At 49.9% G+C, this 15,692-nt stretch overlaps 5 protein-coding genes across 5 annotated transcripts; 4 read left to right on the forward strand and 1 right to left on the reverse strand.

The window, feature by feature from the left end:
* Positions 1–400: 400 nt before the first annotated feature.
* On the reverse strand, positions 401–1,566 carry VTN00DRAFT_9316 (uncharacterized protein; the record flags this gene model as incomplete). The annotated part of the gene is made up of 3 exons (XM_069436263.1): positions 401–663; positions 736–1,490; positions 1,562–1,566. 3 exons carry the CDS (start codon positions 1,564–1,566, stop codon positions 401–403), a joined length of 1,023 nt encoding a protein of 340 aa, XP_069284901.1.
* A 2,148-nt stretch (positions 1,567–3,714) lies between these two features.
* On the forward strand, positions 3,715–4,827 carry VTN00DRAFT_9317 (uncharacterized protein; the record flags this gene model as incomplete). The annotated part of the gene is made up of 2 exons (XM_069436264.1): positions 3,715–4,249; positions 4,310–4,827. The coding sequence occupies 2 exons, from the start codon at positions 3,715–3,717 to the stop codon at positions 4,825–4,827; spliced, it is 1,053 nt and encodes a 350-aa protein (XP_069284902.1).
* A 1,419-nt stretch (positions 4,828–6,246) lies between these two features.
* VTN00DRAFT_9318 (uncharacterized protein) lies at positions 6,247–6,945 on the forward strand (the record flags this gene model as incomplete). The annotated part of the gene is made up of 3 exons (XM_069436265.1): positions 6,247–6,356; positions 6,428–6,590; positions 6,796–6,945. 3 exons carry the CDS (start codon positions 6,247–6,249, stop codon positions 6,943–6,945), a joined length of 423 nt encoding a protein of 140 aa, XP_069284903.1.
* Positions 6,946–8,571: 1,626 nt separating this feature from the next.
* VTN00DRAFT_9319 (uncharacterized protein) lies at positions 8,572–11,733 on the forward strand (the record flags this gene model as incomplete). The annotated part of the gene is made up of 7 exons (XM_069436266.1): positions 8,572–9,442; positions 10,065–10,177; positions 10,260–10,313; positions 10,396–10,578; positions 10,647–10,850; positions 10,909–10,995; positions 11,053–11,733. The coding sequence occupies 7 exons, from the start codon at positions 8,572–8,574 to the stop codon at positions 11,731–11,733; spliced, it is 2,193 nt and encodes a 730-aa protein (XP_069284904.1).
* Positions 11,734–14,233: 2,500 nt separating this feature from the next.
* VTN00DRAFT_9320 (uncharacterized protein) lies at positions 14,234–15,037 on the forward strand (the record flags this gene model as incomplete). The annotated part of the gene is made up of 3 exons (XM_069436268.1): positions 14,234–14,414; positions 14,855–14,946; positions 15,020–15,037. The coding sequence occupies 3 exons, from the start codon at positions 14,234–14,236 to the stop codon at positions 15,035–15,037; spliced, it is 291 nt and encodes a 96-aa protein (XP_069284905.1).
* Between the last annotated feature and the right edge of the window lie 655 nt (positions 15,038–15,692).

The following is a 15,692-nucleotide window of genomic DNA, read 5'->3' on the forward strand; positions in this document are numbered from 1 at the left end:
CTGAAATACATGCCACATAATTGAGATAGACGACAACACCCAGCGCCGGCCGACGGAAACTCCTTTCCAACTCTATGAGCCAGCAATTTCATGGTAAAACCTGATAATTTTTCAACGAGGCAACCAGCGCCCATAGATGAAGTATCCAAGGGTTAAAAAACAAAGGGGGGGGGGATCGGAATCGATGAAAAACGGAAGAGCCCAAAAATAACTTTTTGGTATCATACAGGCGATTTGTCTTCAACAGCAATTTGTTTGGTGCCTGCGTCGCAGGGTTGCACAATCCAACCGAAAAAGTAAATGTACTGTACAAGGGATACCTATGCATCTGAAATTGCCGCCGCCCAGGATCACGAATGTGATGAGACAAAACGAGAAGCTATGAGAGACACCTTGGCATCTACTCATCGCTATCAGAGTCCGGTCCCTCGTCTTCAGCAATCCTCTTTTTCTTTTCTTCGTCCATTTCGCGATATGTGCTCCAGCTCAGGAGCAGGAATGCAATGGTGATCAGAATTCCACCTATGATCGAAGCGGCTGAGAGCGGTTGGCCAGTGATGAACCAGTCGACAATGGCCACAAGGAAGATGGTGAGCAGTGCTGCGACTGAGGAAAGGACTGGAGATGTAAGAGAGATGAGCACGAGGAAAGCTCCGGAGAAAGCTGCAGGTTCGAGAATGATAAGCTGCTCAGTCTTCAGATAAAGAGAGACTTGTGTAGCCTTAAGGGACTTACTGGCATTAGCAACAGTAGAAACCAAAAGCATCCAGCCGGCCTCGCCCGTAGGCCAGCTGAACTTCTCAATACCCAGCATGTGAAGAATCGGGAAGGGGATCCAAAGTACAAAGACAGTCCAACAACCGATCAAGCTCGCAACAGCGTTTGAGAAGATCACGCTGCGGCCGGCGCTCACTCCCTCGGGCGGACAGGCATATCGTTTGTACAGCACCTCGTACAGGCCATAAAGCACGCTGCCGATGCCTATCATGATGTTACCCAAAGTTCTGTGTTGGGCCTCCTCTGCCCCTTTTCCAACGGTTCCGTCCGGCGTCTTCTTATCTGGGCCGGAATCGCCATAGGCGACTACAAGGACACCGATGATAGCGACGACGACGGAAAATATCTTGTCGAATCGGATCTTATCACGCAGGATCGGTATCGAAAAGGCATACGCAAAGAAGGCGGAACAATTGTAGATGGCAGTCAAATCACTGGCCGTCGTCAAGTTCACTGCCACGTACCACGAGACGCCTGCGATCGTGAGAGCAACTGTAACGAAGGCGGTAGACTTGAGCATATATGGTATAGGATTTCGATTATAATCGCGCGAAGTGAGGTGTAGGTCTTGGGACTCTGCCATCTGCGCGGTGGTCTTAAGAAGGTAGACATGACGCCGCCAAAATGCTTCCCAGGTAAGATGCCGTTTCTGGATTCGAAGGATGAGGAGCTGGATCGGCCACAGGAGTATCCAGGAACCATGTGTCACGTAGCTGTCAGTTGTGTAATATACGTGAGTATTGATCCATGAGTGTTATACAATAGGCGCACGCTGACAACTTACAGCATGCAGTACGGTTTATTCCAGTGCAGTTCATGTTGTATATATACAGCTGTCTCTGTCTGCACGGTAAAGCTAACCAGACTTAGAATCAAGAAGGCTGCGGCAACGAGGTATTTCCTGCGAGTCTCGTTTTTAGTTTCATAGTCCGGGGTTCTACTTCTCAATCTTCTAGAACCAATAAGTGCCGATCGTCCTCTTTCCTCATCCCCAGCAGCAGAAAAGGTGCTTGGCCGCCGGCGCTCATCCTTCAGCAATGGCTGCTGGGATCGACCCTCAGACGTATTTGGTCGATGCGTCGTGGGAGGACGATTCAGCATCTCGTCATCCGACCCGTCAGCGTCCGCAGCGGCCTCAAGATCCTCGATCTCTCTAGGATCGAGTACGTCACAGTTGTTTACAGCCACCTTGAGTCGTTCGTCCCCGGGATCGAATAACCGGGGATGGAGACCAATCAAATGTACTATCGCTTTGTCAGGGAGAAGGAAACGGCCGGGGAATATCTAGGATCCGTTGGCGTCGTCGCTAAGGATCTCGATTTTCCGTGTATTGGGCGACGTCGGAAAAGAAATGGGTTTGGGAATTGACAGTATCATCCAAAAGGAATGCGATGAAGCAGTATGGGCGAAGTTGGAGCTGTTGATGGAAAGCAGATGACTCCGTTCATTCAACCCTCATGACGTCGTGGCTTAGAGGCCGTGATAATGCTGCGGCCACGGTTGCAACGCGCACAATCTCACTCTTGGTTCTTAGGATCGGACCCGGAGAGCGAGAGACGCAGCCTGCAGACAGACAAAAAGGTCTGTTTAACAGGAACCAAACCCCTCTCGAATTAAAATTGAAATTTAATGTGTAGATGCTGAAGATAAAGGACGTCGATAATCAAGTTCCAGGCGCAAAGGGGTCCCTGGCCCATGCCGTTTTGGGGACAAGAGCACGTGATGACCCGTGACTTGCCTTTAATTGGAATTGATTGACAATAAATCATTTTACGATGACGGAACAGAGGTCAAAATAGCAGTTTTATTGTTGGAATCTCCGGGCAGCCTCCTACGTTGCGAAAGAAGCAGCGGAAGGCCCCACGGATTAGCTAGTTCTAGCGGCAAACCGGTGGGAAAGCTATTTGCCATGCGATCTTCATCCCTGTGATAATTATTGGACTCATCCGAACTGGAACTTTTGATTTCATCCTAATTCGTCGCATTGAAACTTTCGAACAGTCGCTACAGTCACTGAGCATTGCAGATGTCAATTTGAGCAATGAGCATGATGAGGCGTCATATACTCTTTTGCGGGGTTAAGATTAGATCCACCGCCTGTTCGAAACAATCTGCCCAACTCACCACTGACACAGAGCTGGTAATATTGTCGAAATCACTTCTGAAAGTAATGCAGTGAGTACCATGTGTCGCATGAACTGAACCTTTGCCATGACAGGACTGGATGGGGTCCACTATCAGCGACACGACGCACAAAAAAGACTTATTCCGTTCTTCCGCTGATCTTGCGCGATCACCCGTCCGTATTTTCTCACCCACATTCTCTGCAGGCTATTTATTTCACATAGTCTGACCAGATCTCGAAGAGAGGGGTTTCAAGAATTCTACGGATAATATATTTGAAATTTTCCGCAGGATAAATACCTAGGTACTTACTAACGGGAGTACGTAAGCACACTTAAAAACAGGAAAAATGTTTCCCAGCAGTCTATATGCGTTAATCTTGGCGCCGTGTGTCAGAATCACAGATGTCGATGTCTACGAAGATGTCTTTCCCTTGAACCCGACGGTGGACTCCCAGAGGGGCTCTGGCCACTTCACAGTACTGTCCGACTTCTACTTCTGCTATTGCATGTAATCCCAGCTTCGTCATGCGCCATTTGTACGCTGACTTGCGGCATCGACTAAGGACTGCTGGTACCTAGCCAACGCGATGTGTTGGCCGGTATAAGATGCGGAGAGTTGCTCCGTATATTATTTTAACCGAAGGACTGAGGAATCCGCTTCAGGCTCTAACGTTATCTAAGGCCCGCATTATTATTAATTCAGGACAGTGGCAGATAAGTTCGATATACCCCGCTATTCTCCGCAGTCACCCAACCTTAAACACACATCAACACCAACAATTCCGCCGCATCCCGTTCTATCTCAGCCTCCATGCCGCTCGTTGTACAGAGTCTGAAGCCCAGAGTGATTCTCGGGCTGATGACCTTTGGTCCTGACGAGACCAAAGGCGCCCGAATCACCTCTCTGGACGAGTTCAACAAGTGCCTGGACTACTTCCAGCAACAGGGGTACAATGAGGTCGATACGGCCCGAATCTACATAGGAGGAGCCCAAGAAGCCTTCACAGCGCAGGCTAAGTGGAAGGAGCGTGGGTTGACCATTGCAACCAAGTGGTATCCCAAACAGCCCGGTGCTCATAAGCCTGATGTCCTGCGTGAGAATCTGGAACTGTCTTTGAAGGAACTTCAGACCAGCCAGGTCGACATCTTCTACCTCCACGCTGCCGATCGTTCTGTTCCTTTCGAGGAGACCCTGGAAGCCGTTAACCAGCTGCACAAGGAGGGGAAATTCGTGCATCTCGGATTAAGTAACTTTACGGCCTTTGAAGTGGCTGAGATCGTCACCATGTGCAACGAGAGAGGCTGGGTGAGACCGACCATCTACCAGGGCATGTATAATGCGATCAGTAAGTTGACCACTTCCACTGCATATCTCATGTATGTCACTAACGCAACGATCCCATCAGCACGGTCAATCGAAACCGAATTGATCCCTGCCTGCAGGCGCTACGGCCTTGATATTGTCGTCTACAACCCGCTCGCTGGTGGCATCTTTTCGGGCAAGTACAAGTCCAAGGACGTCCCTGCAGAGGGCCGGTACAGTGACAAAGCGGAATCCGGGAAGATGTATCGGAACCGTTACTTCAAGGATGCGACCTTCGATGCGCTCCGAGTCATCGAGCCTGTCGTCGAGAAACATGGCTTGACCTTGCTCGAGACCGCGCTGCGCTGGGTTCACCACCATTCCGCCCTCAATATGAAAGAAGGTGGTCGCGACGGTGTCCTTATCGGTGTGAGCAGCTTCGCACAGTTGGAGAGCAACCTGCGGGACATTGAGAAGGGACCATTGCCCGATGAGGTTGTTGAGGCGCTGGACCAGGCCTGGCTGATTACAAAGCCAACTACCACGAACTACTGGCACTTGGATCTGAAGTATACGTATGATACCAAGGAGGCTCTGTTCAAACCAAAGCAGAAAGCCTAGAATCATAGAGTTAGATTTAGATCTTCAATAGACCATGATCCCACCACAGACATTGAGGCTGCCTGTGATCTCGGGATGAGCCCCGCAGCATGGAGTAATATAGTACTGGCTTGGGCAATTCAGTTGATACCTGCTGGCTTGAAGTATGGGTAAAATTGCATCCTCGTTACCCAGAGATCACTTGGCTTCCACGAAAGGCGTTTCCATTATGCGTTCTTACGAGATCCCGCAGGTACTGGAGATTGTGAAACTCCGCCGCTTCGGTCGTTTCGGATGATGTCATTCCCCGACGCTTTTCACTTCCTGCGGCGAAAACATGTCCTCACGTCTCTGTGCACTATCTCTAACGTAATCTATAAGCGAGCTGGCCACCTAGAACCCCTACAAAATGCAATATTTTGGACCCTCATATCTCATCATCTATATAATATCCCGGCTTCTAATGCTGAAGGTAGATTATATACAAGTATAAATGCCTATAGGTCAAGTTTGAAGTAAATCATAAGTATCTTGCTTTTTAAATACCTATATTTTTATTTTTATGCCAAAATTACACTGTATTATATGTTATTATGGTAACTAGCCCAGTGAATGAGTTAAAATTGATAATATCCACTATAAATACTTTATAACTCTAAAATATAAATTATCTATCCAATATCTACAAAGAATGTTGAGATATGAGAGTTCAAAATATTGCATTTTGTAGGGGTATTCTAGGTGGCCAGCTCACTTATGTGGCCAGCTCGCTTATAGATTACGTTATTTATCACTGCTGACTACCTAGCTTAGTAAGAAAAGCCATCCGAACGTCGAAGCGCGAATGAGTTCTAATATTCTAGCGAGAGGCGCCGTGAGGGCTGGACTGTCAGCATCTCCGGCAAGCCTGTGCCGCTTTTCGGCCGGCAATGTCGGTACCGAAGAAATCTTTGCTAAAGGCGGGAATCGTTTTTGATGACTGACTCAGACGGCGGCAGAAAAACCATGAAATTTACATTTGGATCAGTCTACTTGTGGCGATGGCGTGACAGATATGTCTATTAGATGTGGCTCCCCTGTTAAATAAACCTTGTTGTATCTTTATTTACTGTCTAAATAGTCTTACGTGGTGGTGGCTAGCACTCAATATTTTCTATAGAGGATAAATGTCCATTTCGAATGCCTCAACTTCAAGACACGACTAGGTTTCCCTTCCCAGAATGACAAGAAATAGCAGTATAAGAGGTACCAACCGAACACCTGCACCTACCATGGAAGATCAAGGTGCTCAAACAGGGATTCTCCGCCAGCCAGAAACGTCGTGCGAACGAAGGGAGCTCTCGAAGCATGATGTGGGTTGGAGATGGATTATTCGAAACTTCACGCCTTCGTAAGTTCTAGAGCTATGTCCTATGGGGAATTGGTATTCCTCTTGCAATGATGGTCATGGTCATATACTTCCACCCGTTCACGGTACACAAGCTGCCGCCCAAGGAGGTTATTGTCAGTGTCTTCTTGCCCATGGGTCCTCTGGGTCAGGGCGGTTTTGGGTAAGCATTCCTTCCTCTCAAGGCCTGGCTCATCTTGGAGACATCCTATTTAACATATATTATTCTGCAAGAATCATGAAACTCGGTGCTGCAGCGCAGGTTGTCTTCCCGCAGACACATACCCTCGAGAGGTCCGCTGGTTCGACGTTCTGTATTATGGGCTTCCTAACCGCGCTGATACTCTGGCCTTTGAGCTCGCGTGGCTCTTCTTTGCCTCCGCGTCGATTATTCGATGTAAGAAATTTCCTTTCAACATTGGTTGGTGGGGGTTCACTTTCCCACTGGCGTTTTCGCTGCAAGTACTTGCCAGCTCGGGAGGCAGTTGCCCTCGAGATTTTTTGCGGTACTGGGGACGGTATGTTTGATTTCTCATTGACCTTTTTCTACCTAAAGAAGTATAACTCCAGTCTCCGATACTAAAACTACGATACCTACCTAGATCCTTTCCATTTCCGTCGTCATCCTATGGATCGTCGTCGCTATTGGAACCGCGAAGGGCGCTATCTCCGGGAAGCTCTTCTACGCGCCGTGTCTTGCTTATCTCTCGAATAGGCATGCGGAGCAGAAGGACGTTGCCAAAGCAGCCTGATATTTAACTTGATTTTTATATCTATATGTATTATACGTTGTTAATGATTTTTGGGGTTCGACGAATATCTTCACAGATAGCCCTTCCAGCCAACTGACTGTTCGTATTTCTGCGGTTGCTGTCATTTTAAAAGATAGAATTTAAACAGAGTACTAATATATAAGATCCACCATACAATTACATACCTTCCAACAGTCACTCCAAACATGTAACGGCAACAAAAACAAGTCTACTTAGCTTACTCACGCATCCAATCCTCTCTAGTCGCATCAAACGCCTCCTGATAGGCGTTCTTCTGAAGCCACTCTGCCGCCGCAGTCACCGTTCCACGTTTGGTGTAAAACTCCGTTAGCATCCTATTCAGGTCTAGTACATCAATAGGAATTACCAGTCAGTTGTGATGAATTTGTTACTCAAGAAGGGTCAATGTCAGGCTAACCATACCGCTCAGGGGCATAGGATGTGACGGTTGAAGCGAGAATTGAGCGTTCCGTTCGCGGAAGAGGACTAGTTCGCCGGGGATAGGAGTCCCTATGAAACGGTTATTTATTCATCACATGGCACTTTCTATTTTCTCCTCCTTGGGTGGCAGAGGCTGAAGGAAACCCTGCCTTTTGGTATAGATAAGTAATGAGGGTTTCCCGGGGGATGACCATTCCGCACGGAGTCCAGGTAATTGTCGTATGATAAGCGTGTCAGTTCTTGCATGAAGCGTGTGTTCGGCATGAAAACTGCTCCGTTTGAAATGTCTGCAAAAGTTATGATCCAATGGATGCATGGAGTAAGAGGTAAATACTCGCGCACCGGTGTCAGAAACTCCGGGACGAACTAGGCCGTCTCTTGAGACTTCAACAGCATCTTCGAACACGCTATTCTCCGGTTGGAGATTCTTGTCATAGAGTTTCGATTCCGGTCGGAGTTGGAAACGATACAACGTCGCCGGGAAGCTGGAATGGACGGAGACGAGTGAAAAGCTTCGATGATTTCCGAAGTAATATCTATGCGCAGCAACGTTTTTAATAGAGATGCGGGTGACGCTCCTGAACATTATGATATTTACGAACACCTCGGCGGTGCCGGCTGTCCTATAGTGCTTTCGTCTTTCCCTTTTGAGTGTACGCGGTTGATGTGGAACGCATGCGCCTGCAAGCACATTCGAGGCTCATGACTCTGATGCACCTATGACATGTGTCGAACAATTAAGCATTAGGGCATTCTAAAATGCCGTTTTGAGTCGATTTGACCCATGGTTCAACAGCAAAGGCTAATGGAAAAGAAGTCGGCATTGTGAACAAAGTAATTAAAAAGGAAACAGGACGAGAAGAAAAATTCTGTATCCTGCCTATTGCAGCAGATGCTTGTTTTTCGTCTCGACAGAGTGCCGTTCGGGGAGCGGACCGCTCAGGTGCCCCCCAATACTTGCTAGGAGTCGGGAAGAAGGTTATTAGCGACGCCAGTGGTTGATTTTATGCGGGGTAAACTCACCTGAATATGATTGTTTTGTCTACCTACGAAAAAAGTGTCTGATAATCCATATTTCCGCGACAAAAAAGTGGGAATTGCCATCACAAGGTTCCTGAATAGACTGGTCGTTCCATTTTCGAGAGTTTTGAAAAGTCAGCCGTCATGACTCGGACTCCGACGAACAGTTCCATACTGATAATAAACCCAAACACCTCGACGCATATGACAGATGCGCTGAAACCCATTGTCCAGAATCTCAACTACACAGATATACAGTTCGACTATTTTACGGCGCCGTCGTCCAAATCAGTGACCCTTCATGATGGACGTGTTATCCACGGCATATCGAGCATAAATTCTGGAGAGGACTCTGCCATCTCTGCCCTGCATTGCTGGCCATTTATTGAACCTCTTATACGCAAATACGACGCTTTTCTCGTGGCCTGCTACTCGGCCCATCCGCTTGTGGGGATGCTGAAGCAGGAGATAAAGAGGCTCGAGCGGGCAGAACAGTCAGATACATCGTCACCAGACAAGCGAAGAGGAAACAAATACGTGACGGGAATTTTTGAAGCGAGCGTTGCAACATCCCTGTCCTTGATCAGCTCCTTTCAGCTCCTTAGTGACTTGGATCTCACGAAAGCCCAGGGCACGGACTCATTCGGTATTGTCACGACTGGCAGTATTTGGAAACAGGAGCTCAGCAAAGCCGTTGTGGACATGCTCGGCAGTTCTACTGGCAATGAGTGCTACACTGCGCGATTTGCCGGTGTTGAAACCACCGGATTGACGGCGGTTGAGCTGCACAATACCCCTCCGGACGAGGTGCGGAAGAGGATCAGTGAGGCAACTGAGAGGCTTCTCAAAGGGGGCTCACACCCGGTAAGCGCAATCTGCCTAGGATGTGCAGGTATGGCAGGCATGGAAGAGGCAGTACGGGAAGGCTGTGTAAATGCCTACGGCGAGGAGGGTGGTAGAAACGTGCGGATAGTCGATGGGGTAGTTGCCGGTGTGGGGATGCTTGTCAATGCCTGTAAAGCAGGTTTCTGAGCAGTGAGTGCTTGAGTTTCGGAAGGGAATATTGTCTAAAAGATGTTGATTCGATGAGATACGAGTACATTCTGTGCTTCTACGGTCTAGGGAAAGGTCCTATTGATGAGATAGGCGTAATAATAGGCTGCGAGGGAATTAAGGATAAATAAACAGGGTTATAGAGTATAAAGGAATTGATCGACCAAGCATTAATGTCACTTGCTTGCGTCGGGCGGCATAGTCCAGTCTCCTGCCGCTTGAGCCGTCACAGTTGTCCAGAAGTGCTAATATCCGTCGGCACCCCCACAGACCAGTCAAAAAGAGTCTCCACGCGACAACGCGCTACGCGTATCCAACCTCTACCACTTTAGATGAAGATAAGATGCCCAGGTACGCACGACTTGACCATTCGCTAATTTGGGATTTCGATTTCGGAAACATTATCGCTGATGCTAGGGCGAGCCTAGGGAAATAATAACAATCCAGGCCGGTCAATGCGGCAACAACGGTACGTGCGATCCGGACCAGCTCGACTGTCGAGACTCCGCTGGCTTTAGACAAGCGACGACAGTATGATACTGCGACCGGTTGTGGATAGGACTGACATTGGGATGTACTTGCAGTTGGCAGCCAGTTCTGGCAGCAGCTCTGTCTGGAGCACGGAATCAGCCAGGATGGAAACCTAGAAGAATTCGCTACGGAAGGTGGTGATCGCAAAGATGTGTTCTTCTATCAGGTACGGTCTCTTCGTCTACATCCCCCTTGTTATTATTTAGCTGGCTTTGCGAAGGTGCCCTTGCTGATGCGCATAATGTCAGAGTGACGATACCAGATACATTCCCCGAGCAATATTACTCGACTTGGAGCCCAGAGTACGAATCACACCTCCTCGTTCTGCCTCGTCGACTATATTCTAGAGTCGGTGACCTTCCGCTGACTTCTGTCCGAAATCAGGTTATCAATGGCATTCAAACCGGTCCGTACCGAAACATCTACAATCCCGAGAACTTCTTCATCGGACAACAGGGTATCGGCGCTGGAAACAACTGGGCTGCAGGGTATGCCGCCGGTGAGATTGTGCAGGAGGAGATATTTGATATGATCGATCGAGAAGCAGATGGAAGCGATTCTTTGGAGGTAACATTCGCAACCTTCCGAGAGTGGTTGGTAGTTTCCTTCGGTATCTGACTTCTCTTTGATAATAGGGCTTCATGTTACTGCATTCGATTGCCGGAGGCACTGGTTCCGGTCTAGGAAGCTACATATTGGAGCGGATGAATGACCGGTTCCCGAAGAAGCTGATCCAAACGTATTCTGTATTTCCAGACACCCAGGCTGCGGACGTCGTAGTCAATCCCTATAACAGTTTACTTGCCATGAGGAGGCTGACGCAAAACGCGGATTCTGTGGTAAGTTTTTCCGTCGATGGGCTAGAGATCTGTTTGGCATCAACTCACGACTTGCTAGGTCGTTCTGGATAACGGCGCCCTTTCGAGAATTGTTGCGGACAGACTCCACGTGCAGGAGCCTTCGTTCCAACAGACTAATCAACTGGTAAGTCCACTGACGTTGTGCCCTTGGGGGAGCATATTTGGGCCTAATCATCACTAGGTGTCGACTGTCATGTCAGCATCGACAACGACCCTTCGCTACCCCGGATACATGCACAACGACCTTGTCGGAATCATCGCCTCTCTCATCCCTACACCGCGGTGCCACTTCCTAATAACATCCTACACACCGTTCACGGGCGACAACATCGAGCAGGCCAAGACAGTCCGAAAGACGACCGTTCTGGATGTCATGCGCCGGCTGCTGCAGCCCAAGAACAGGATGGTCTCTATCACCCCCAGCAAGTCCAGCTGCTACATCAGTATCCTCAACATCATCCAAGGTGAAGCCGACCCGACGGACGTGCACAAGTCCCTGCTGCGTATCCGCGAGCGTCGTCTTGCGTCCTTCATCCCATGGGGCCCGGCGAGTATCCAAGTCGCCCTTACCAAGAAATCGCCATACTTACAGAACACACACCGTGTCAGCGGGCTGATGCTAGCGAACCACACCTCCGTGGCGACCTTATTCAAGCGGATCGTACAGCAATACGACCGGCTGCGGAAGCGAAACGCATTCTTGGAGCAGTACAAGAAGGAGGCACCCTTTGCGGACGGCCTGGGAGAGTTCGACGAGGCAAAGGCGGTGGTGATGGATCTCGTCGGGGAGTATGAAGCCGCGGAGAAGGAGAACTATCTGGATCCTGACGCGGGGAAGGAAAAGGGGGACGTTGGTGTCTGATGGTGGACCCGAGAGATTCCTGTTACATTCGTCTTCTCCCGTATTGCAGATTCCCCCTTCTCGTCGCTGGTTTCTTTTCCCCTCGTATGGTCGGTACCCTGTGTGTGCGTGTTATCAACTCAATGGCGTCCTATTTCATTCTTGGAACTCTGCTTCGTTCTTTTCTTTCTTCTTGTACTATTGACTCGAGAAGCCTGCTTCTGTGGACAGACAAGAAGGAGTTCATGACATGACACGTAGATTAGGTAGGTAGGTAGCTAGGTGGGCTGTTCAATAATAATGGATAGAAGTATCCTTTCATTTCATTTCACTCTCGTGGTTCGTGGTCCAACATACTGTAGACCTGTCTTCGATTCCGAGCCGAGCAGAGCAGAGCAGGAAAAGACAACCCCGTCCTATCGGAAGAACAATCTCAACGGCTTGTTAATCTTCTGCGGGTCGACCGACCGATGCGGGTTGGACGTCTCAGACTCATCGTCTACCCGCCTTGCAGGTGACTTACCTACTAGATACTACTACAGGGCACGCAAATGCAGGGCTAGCTACCCACATAGGTATTGATAGACAGTGTACTGTACTCCGTACGGTTTAAGGTGGATATCTTAGGGCGGCTGGTCCTGCAGGATGATAAGCAGCGAAGGGGCGGTGGGGGTGGCTAACTGGGTACCTAACTCATCACCGATAGTGATCTCCCCTTCCAACCCCCTCCCTCCCTTTCTCTCTGTGGCCTGCGACATACACTACTCTCCGTAAATCGGAGCTACATAGTAGTACAGTGAACCAGGGGGCTAGAGAGGAATCGCCAACGTACTCTGGACATATACATGTACTGTATAACGACCGTTGGCGGCGCAGCGATTATCATAACACGCCGTGCATAGGTACCTAACATCATGCACGAAGTTCATACGTGCATTAGGTAGGTAGATAACTATACTTTGTAACCACTGTAGAGCCTGCGGAGCCTGCAGTTTTCGTCACCTAGGAAGGCCGAAAGTCGAACCCTGAAAAGCACCGGCTGAATTGATGCATCAATAGCAATGGTGCAATCCAGATGACCTAAAGGCAAATCTCCTACTGCTTCGTAGTCGTATGTAGAACCTACCGTAAGAGTAGTACGGCGTACCTGACCTATGTACGGCATCATCCTGAAGAACCCCCACCTAGGTTCTGCGTAAGCAAAAATGGACGCCTCATCAGGCTCATATTTTAGGTATCCAGGCAGCAAAAATCAATAATAGCTCACTTCATGGGGTTTTAGCGTGATTGTTCCCCGCAACCTCTACCCTATAGGCTATAGGCCGCTCCCTAGGTTTAGAGCCTTTAGGGATAGTCTTTAACTATACCTAGGTGAGTCGGTGATCCCTTGGTTAAGAAGAGCTCAGGGCCCAAGGGGTGGTCTTTTTAACCGGACCTTTACTGAAAATCGACAACCGAGGGGTGCGACCGATCTGCAAAATCTGCAAAAGGGTTGACCCCCTCTTATCTTGGCCATTTGAGGTTTTCCGTTGAAAGTTACAAAGGTTGAGTGATATCCTTCAAGGATAGGTAGTATCAGTCAAGCTATCGACTCGTCGATTTGCAAATGGCGGGATGCGCGACAGCTCAGTCGCCCTTAAGGTTGCTCTGGGACTTTGGTAGAGGCCTGACGAAGTGCCAAGTCACCGCTGCGGGAGGGGTCAATGCGCCTGGGTAATTTCTATCCGTAGGAGGCTGGAGTACAGCCGTTAGGTGTACTCCGTCATAGGTACCACTGCGCAGTACAAGTACGGCAGGTAGCTTTCATCTCCTTGAGACGTACCTGGCATTCTTTGGCAAATGCCAGTTTCAGAGTTCAAAAAAGAGGCCTTTCGATTCCGGTATTTTCCGCTTTGCGATTGGATCTCTACGGAGCGTAAGGAGAAGTCAGGGTTCATTGTTCCCCTACACCGCTGCACAGTCTCAAGAAAGAATCCCGGGTGGCAATGCGCAACAAGCGAAACCCATTGTTGGATCGATCTGCGGCCAGGTGTCTGATGATCCTGGATGGAGAGATCCCAGTGCCTTTCAGTTACGTGTTAATAGTGCAGCTTAGTTCGCGCCCTCACGTTGGCCTAGGTACGATTGTAGGGGTGAGGTGAGGAAAGCAGATGCGCAACTGGGACAAATCCCAACGTTGCGAACCTTGAACTGCGGGGATTTCGCAGGATGTGCAAGACAGAAATCCGTCGCCGGACAAGAATACGGACGGCCAGCGCTGGCACTAAAGCCGCCGTAGCTTCTGACAGCAGCATCGATCGGTGGTATCGCCAGCAGCTATCACAGTCGGCCTGGGAAAGCGATGTGGCTGTTGCAGTGTCTGGTCACGTGTGAGCCTGCGACACGGACGATAACTGATAGTAGTAGTAGGGCACCTAGGAGAGTATGAAAAAACAGGGTCATAGGGCCATCAGTATTTCTTGTGAGCTGGCGGAAGATTAATGGATCATCTGATGCCGGGCGAGGCATGAGCGTGAGCCACATGGTCACGGCAGCAGGAACCGACGCTTCGCCGGTGTCTGGAACGCCGGGATGGAAAGCGCAGCGGCAAGCCAGTTGCTGTATCCGGCCAGCGGCTCCAGCGTCTCCGGACTCCCGCCTGCCATGTTTCGGTGCTCGGCAGGGCGGTGCGCCCGTCCCAGCGCCGTTGGGCGACTTTCCTGGTCCGGCCCTTGGACTGCTACAGCTTAGTAGGACTGGAGAAGCGCTCCTAGAAATAGCCGCCCATCTCCGTGAGACCATCTCCCCCAGACATCTGTTCGCCGTGTCGAGATCATCCGTCTGCTCCGGCTGCTGTCTCACCAGCTGCATCCGGCGTGCTCGTCGTGGTAGCTTCACGAGAAGGATCGCCATCTCTCGAAGCTTCTGGGACCGGGTCCACTCGCTTGCCTCCACCGGCGGTCGCGCGGGCCAGTCCCCTTCCGTCACGATCGCTGGCTCCTGCTGCCCTCTGCTCCCGCCTACCCCAACTTGAATCGGATCGTCGCCTCGTCGAGTCGGCTCGACTCAGCTTCGACCTCGTTGTCCCTTAAATTGCACCATCCTCCACTGCCACTTGTCCCACCTCTTCCTCCTCTTCACTCTGTGACTCACCCTATTTAAGAACCGTCTTGTTCCTCATCCTCGACCTCATACGGACACCTCACCTTTTCACCAACCGACACCTCGTGCCCTCTTGATCCACCAGCTGATAGGGTGAGTCGATTGCCTCAGCAGCAGATAAGCTGCCAGAGGTCCCTCAAGCACGCCATAGCTGACAATCTCGCAGTCATCCGCCTCGCTCTAAAGCTCGATCAAGAATCCAAACCTATCCGTCCTATCGCAGCTACAACATCTAGCATCTGAAGCTACCTTATCTGCTGCACGAACCTCGAGGACCTCCCTCTACCTATCGCCACCCGACACCTCTCGAACGAACCTTCCAAGATGCCTCCACGCAAGCCTCGCTGCAACTTCAAGGACTGCAAGGAGCCCGCTCAACGCATCATCGGCGACTGTGGCTTCTGCAACGGCCACTTCTGCCAAAAGCACCGTATGCTCGAGTCTCACGCCTGCAGCGGTCTCGAAGACTGCAAGAGGGAATCGCATGCTCGGAACGCAGATAAGCTGAACAGCGAGCGCACAACGGTCATCAAGGGCGTATAGTAACGCCATCCTGAGTCATCGTCCACCGGCTTGTTTCCTTTCCATTCCGTCCTTCGGGTTGTGGGCGGGAAGTCTGGTTAGCGGGGTGTTCGTTCGTACCTTTTATCGGGGTCTTGTTTCATGAATTACTACACTATCTTGGGTCTTGGGTTCTATACACGGGTAATCCCTGTTTATCATGCAAGGCGTTAGAACGAGAGGGTCTTTTTACGTTGCATGTTTGGATCGGTCTACAGACGATATTTGGCTTGAGGGCTGGCTTGTTGTCTACTTGGATCATGGGGGGTATTCTACAT

Source organism: Thermoascus crustaceus (genome assembly GCF_041956765.1).
Source record: "Thermoascus crustaceus strain CBS 181.67 unplaced genomic scaffold VTN00scaffold_7, whole genome shotgun sequence".
Lineage (NCBI taxonomy): Eukaryota > Fungi > Ascomycota > Eurotiomycetes > Eurotiales > Thermoascaceae > Thermoascus > Thermoascus crustaceus.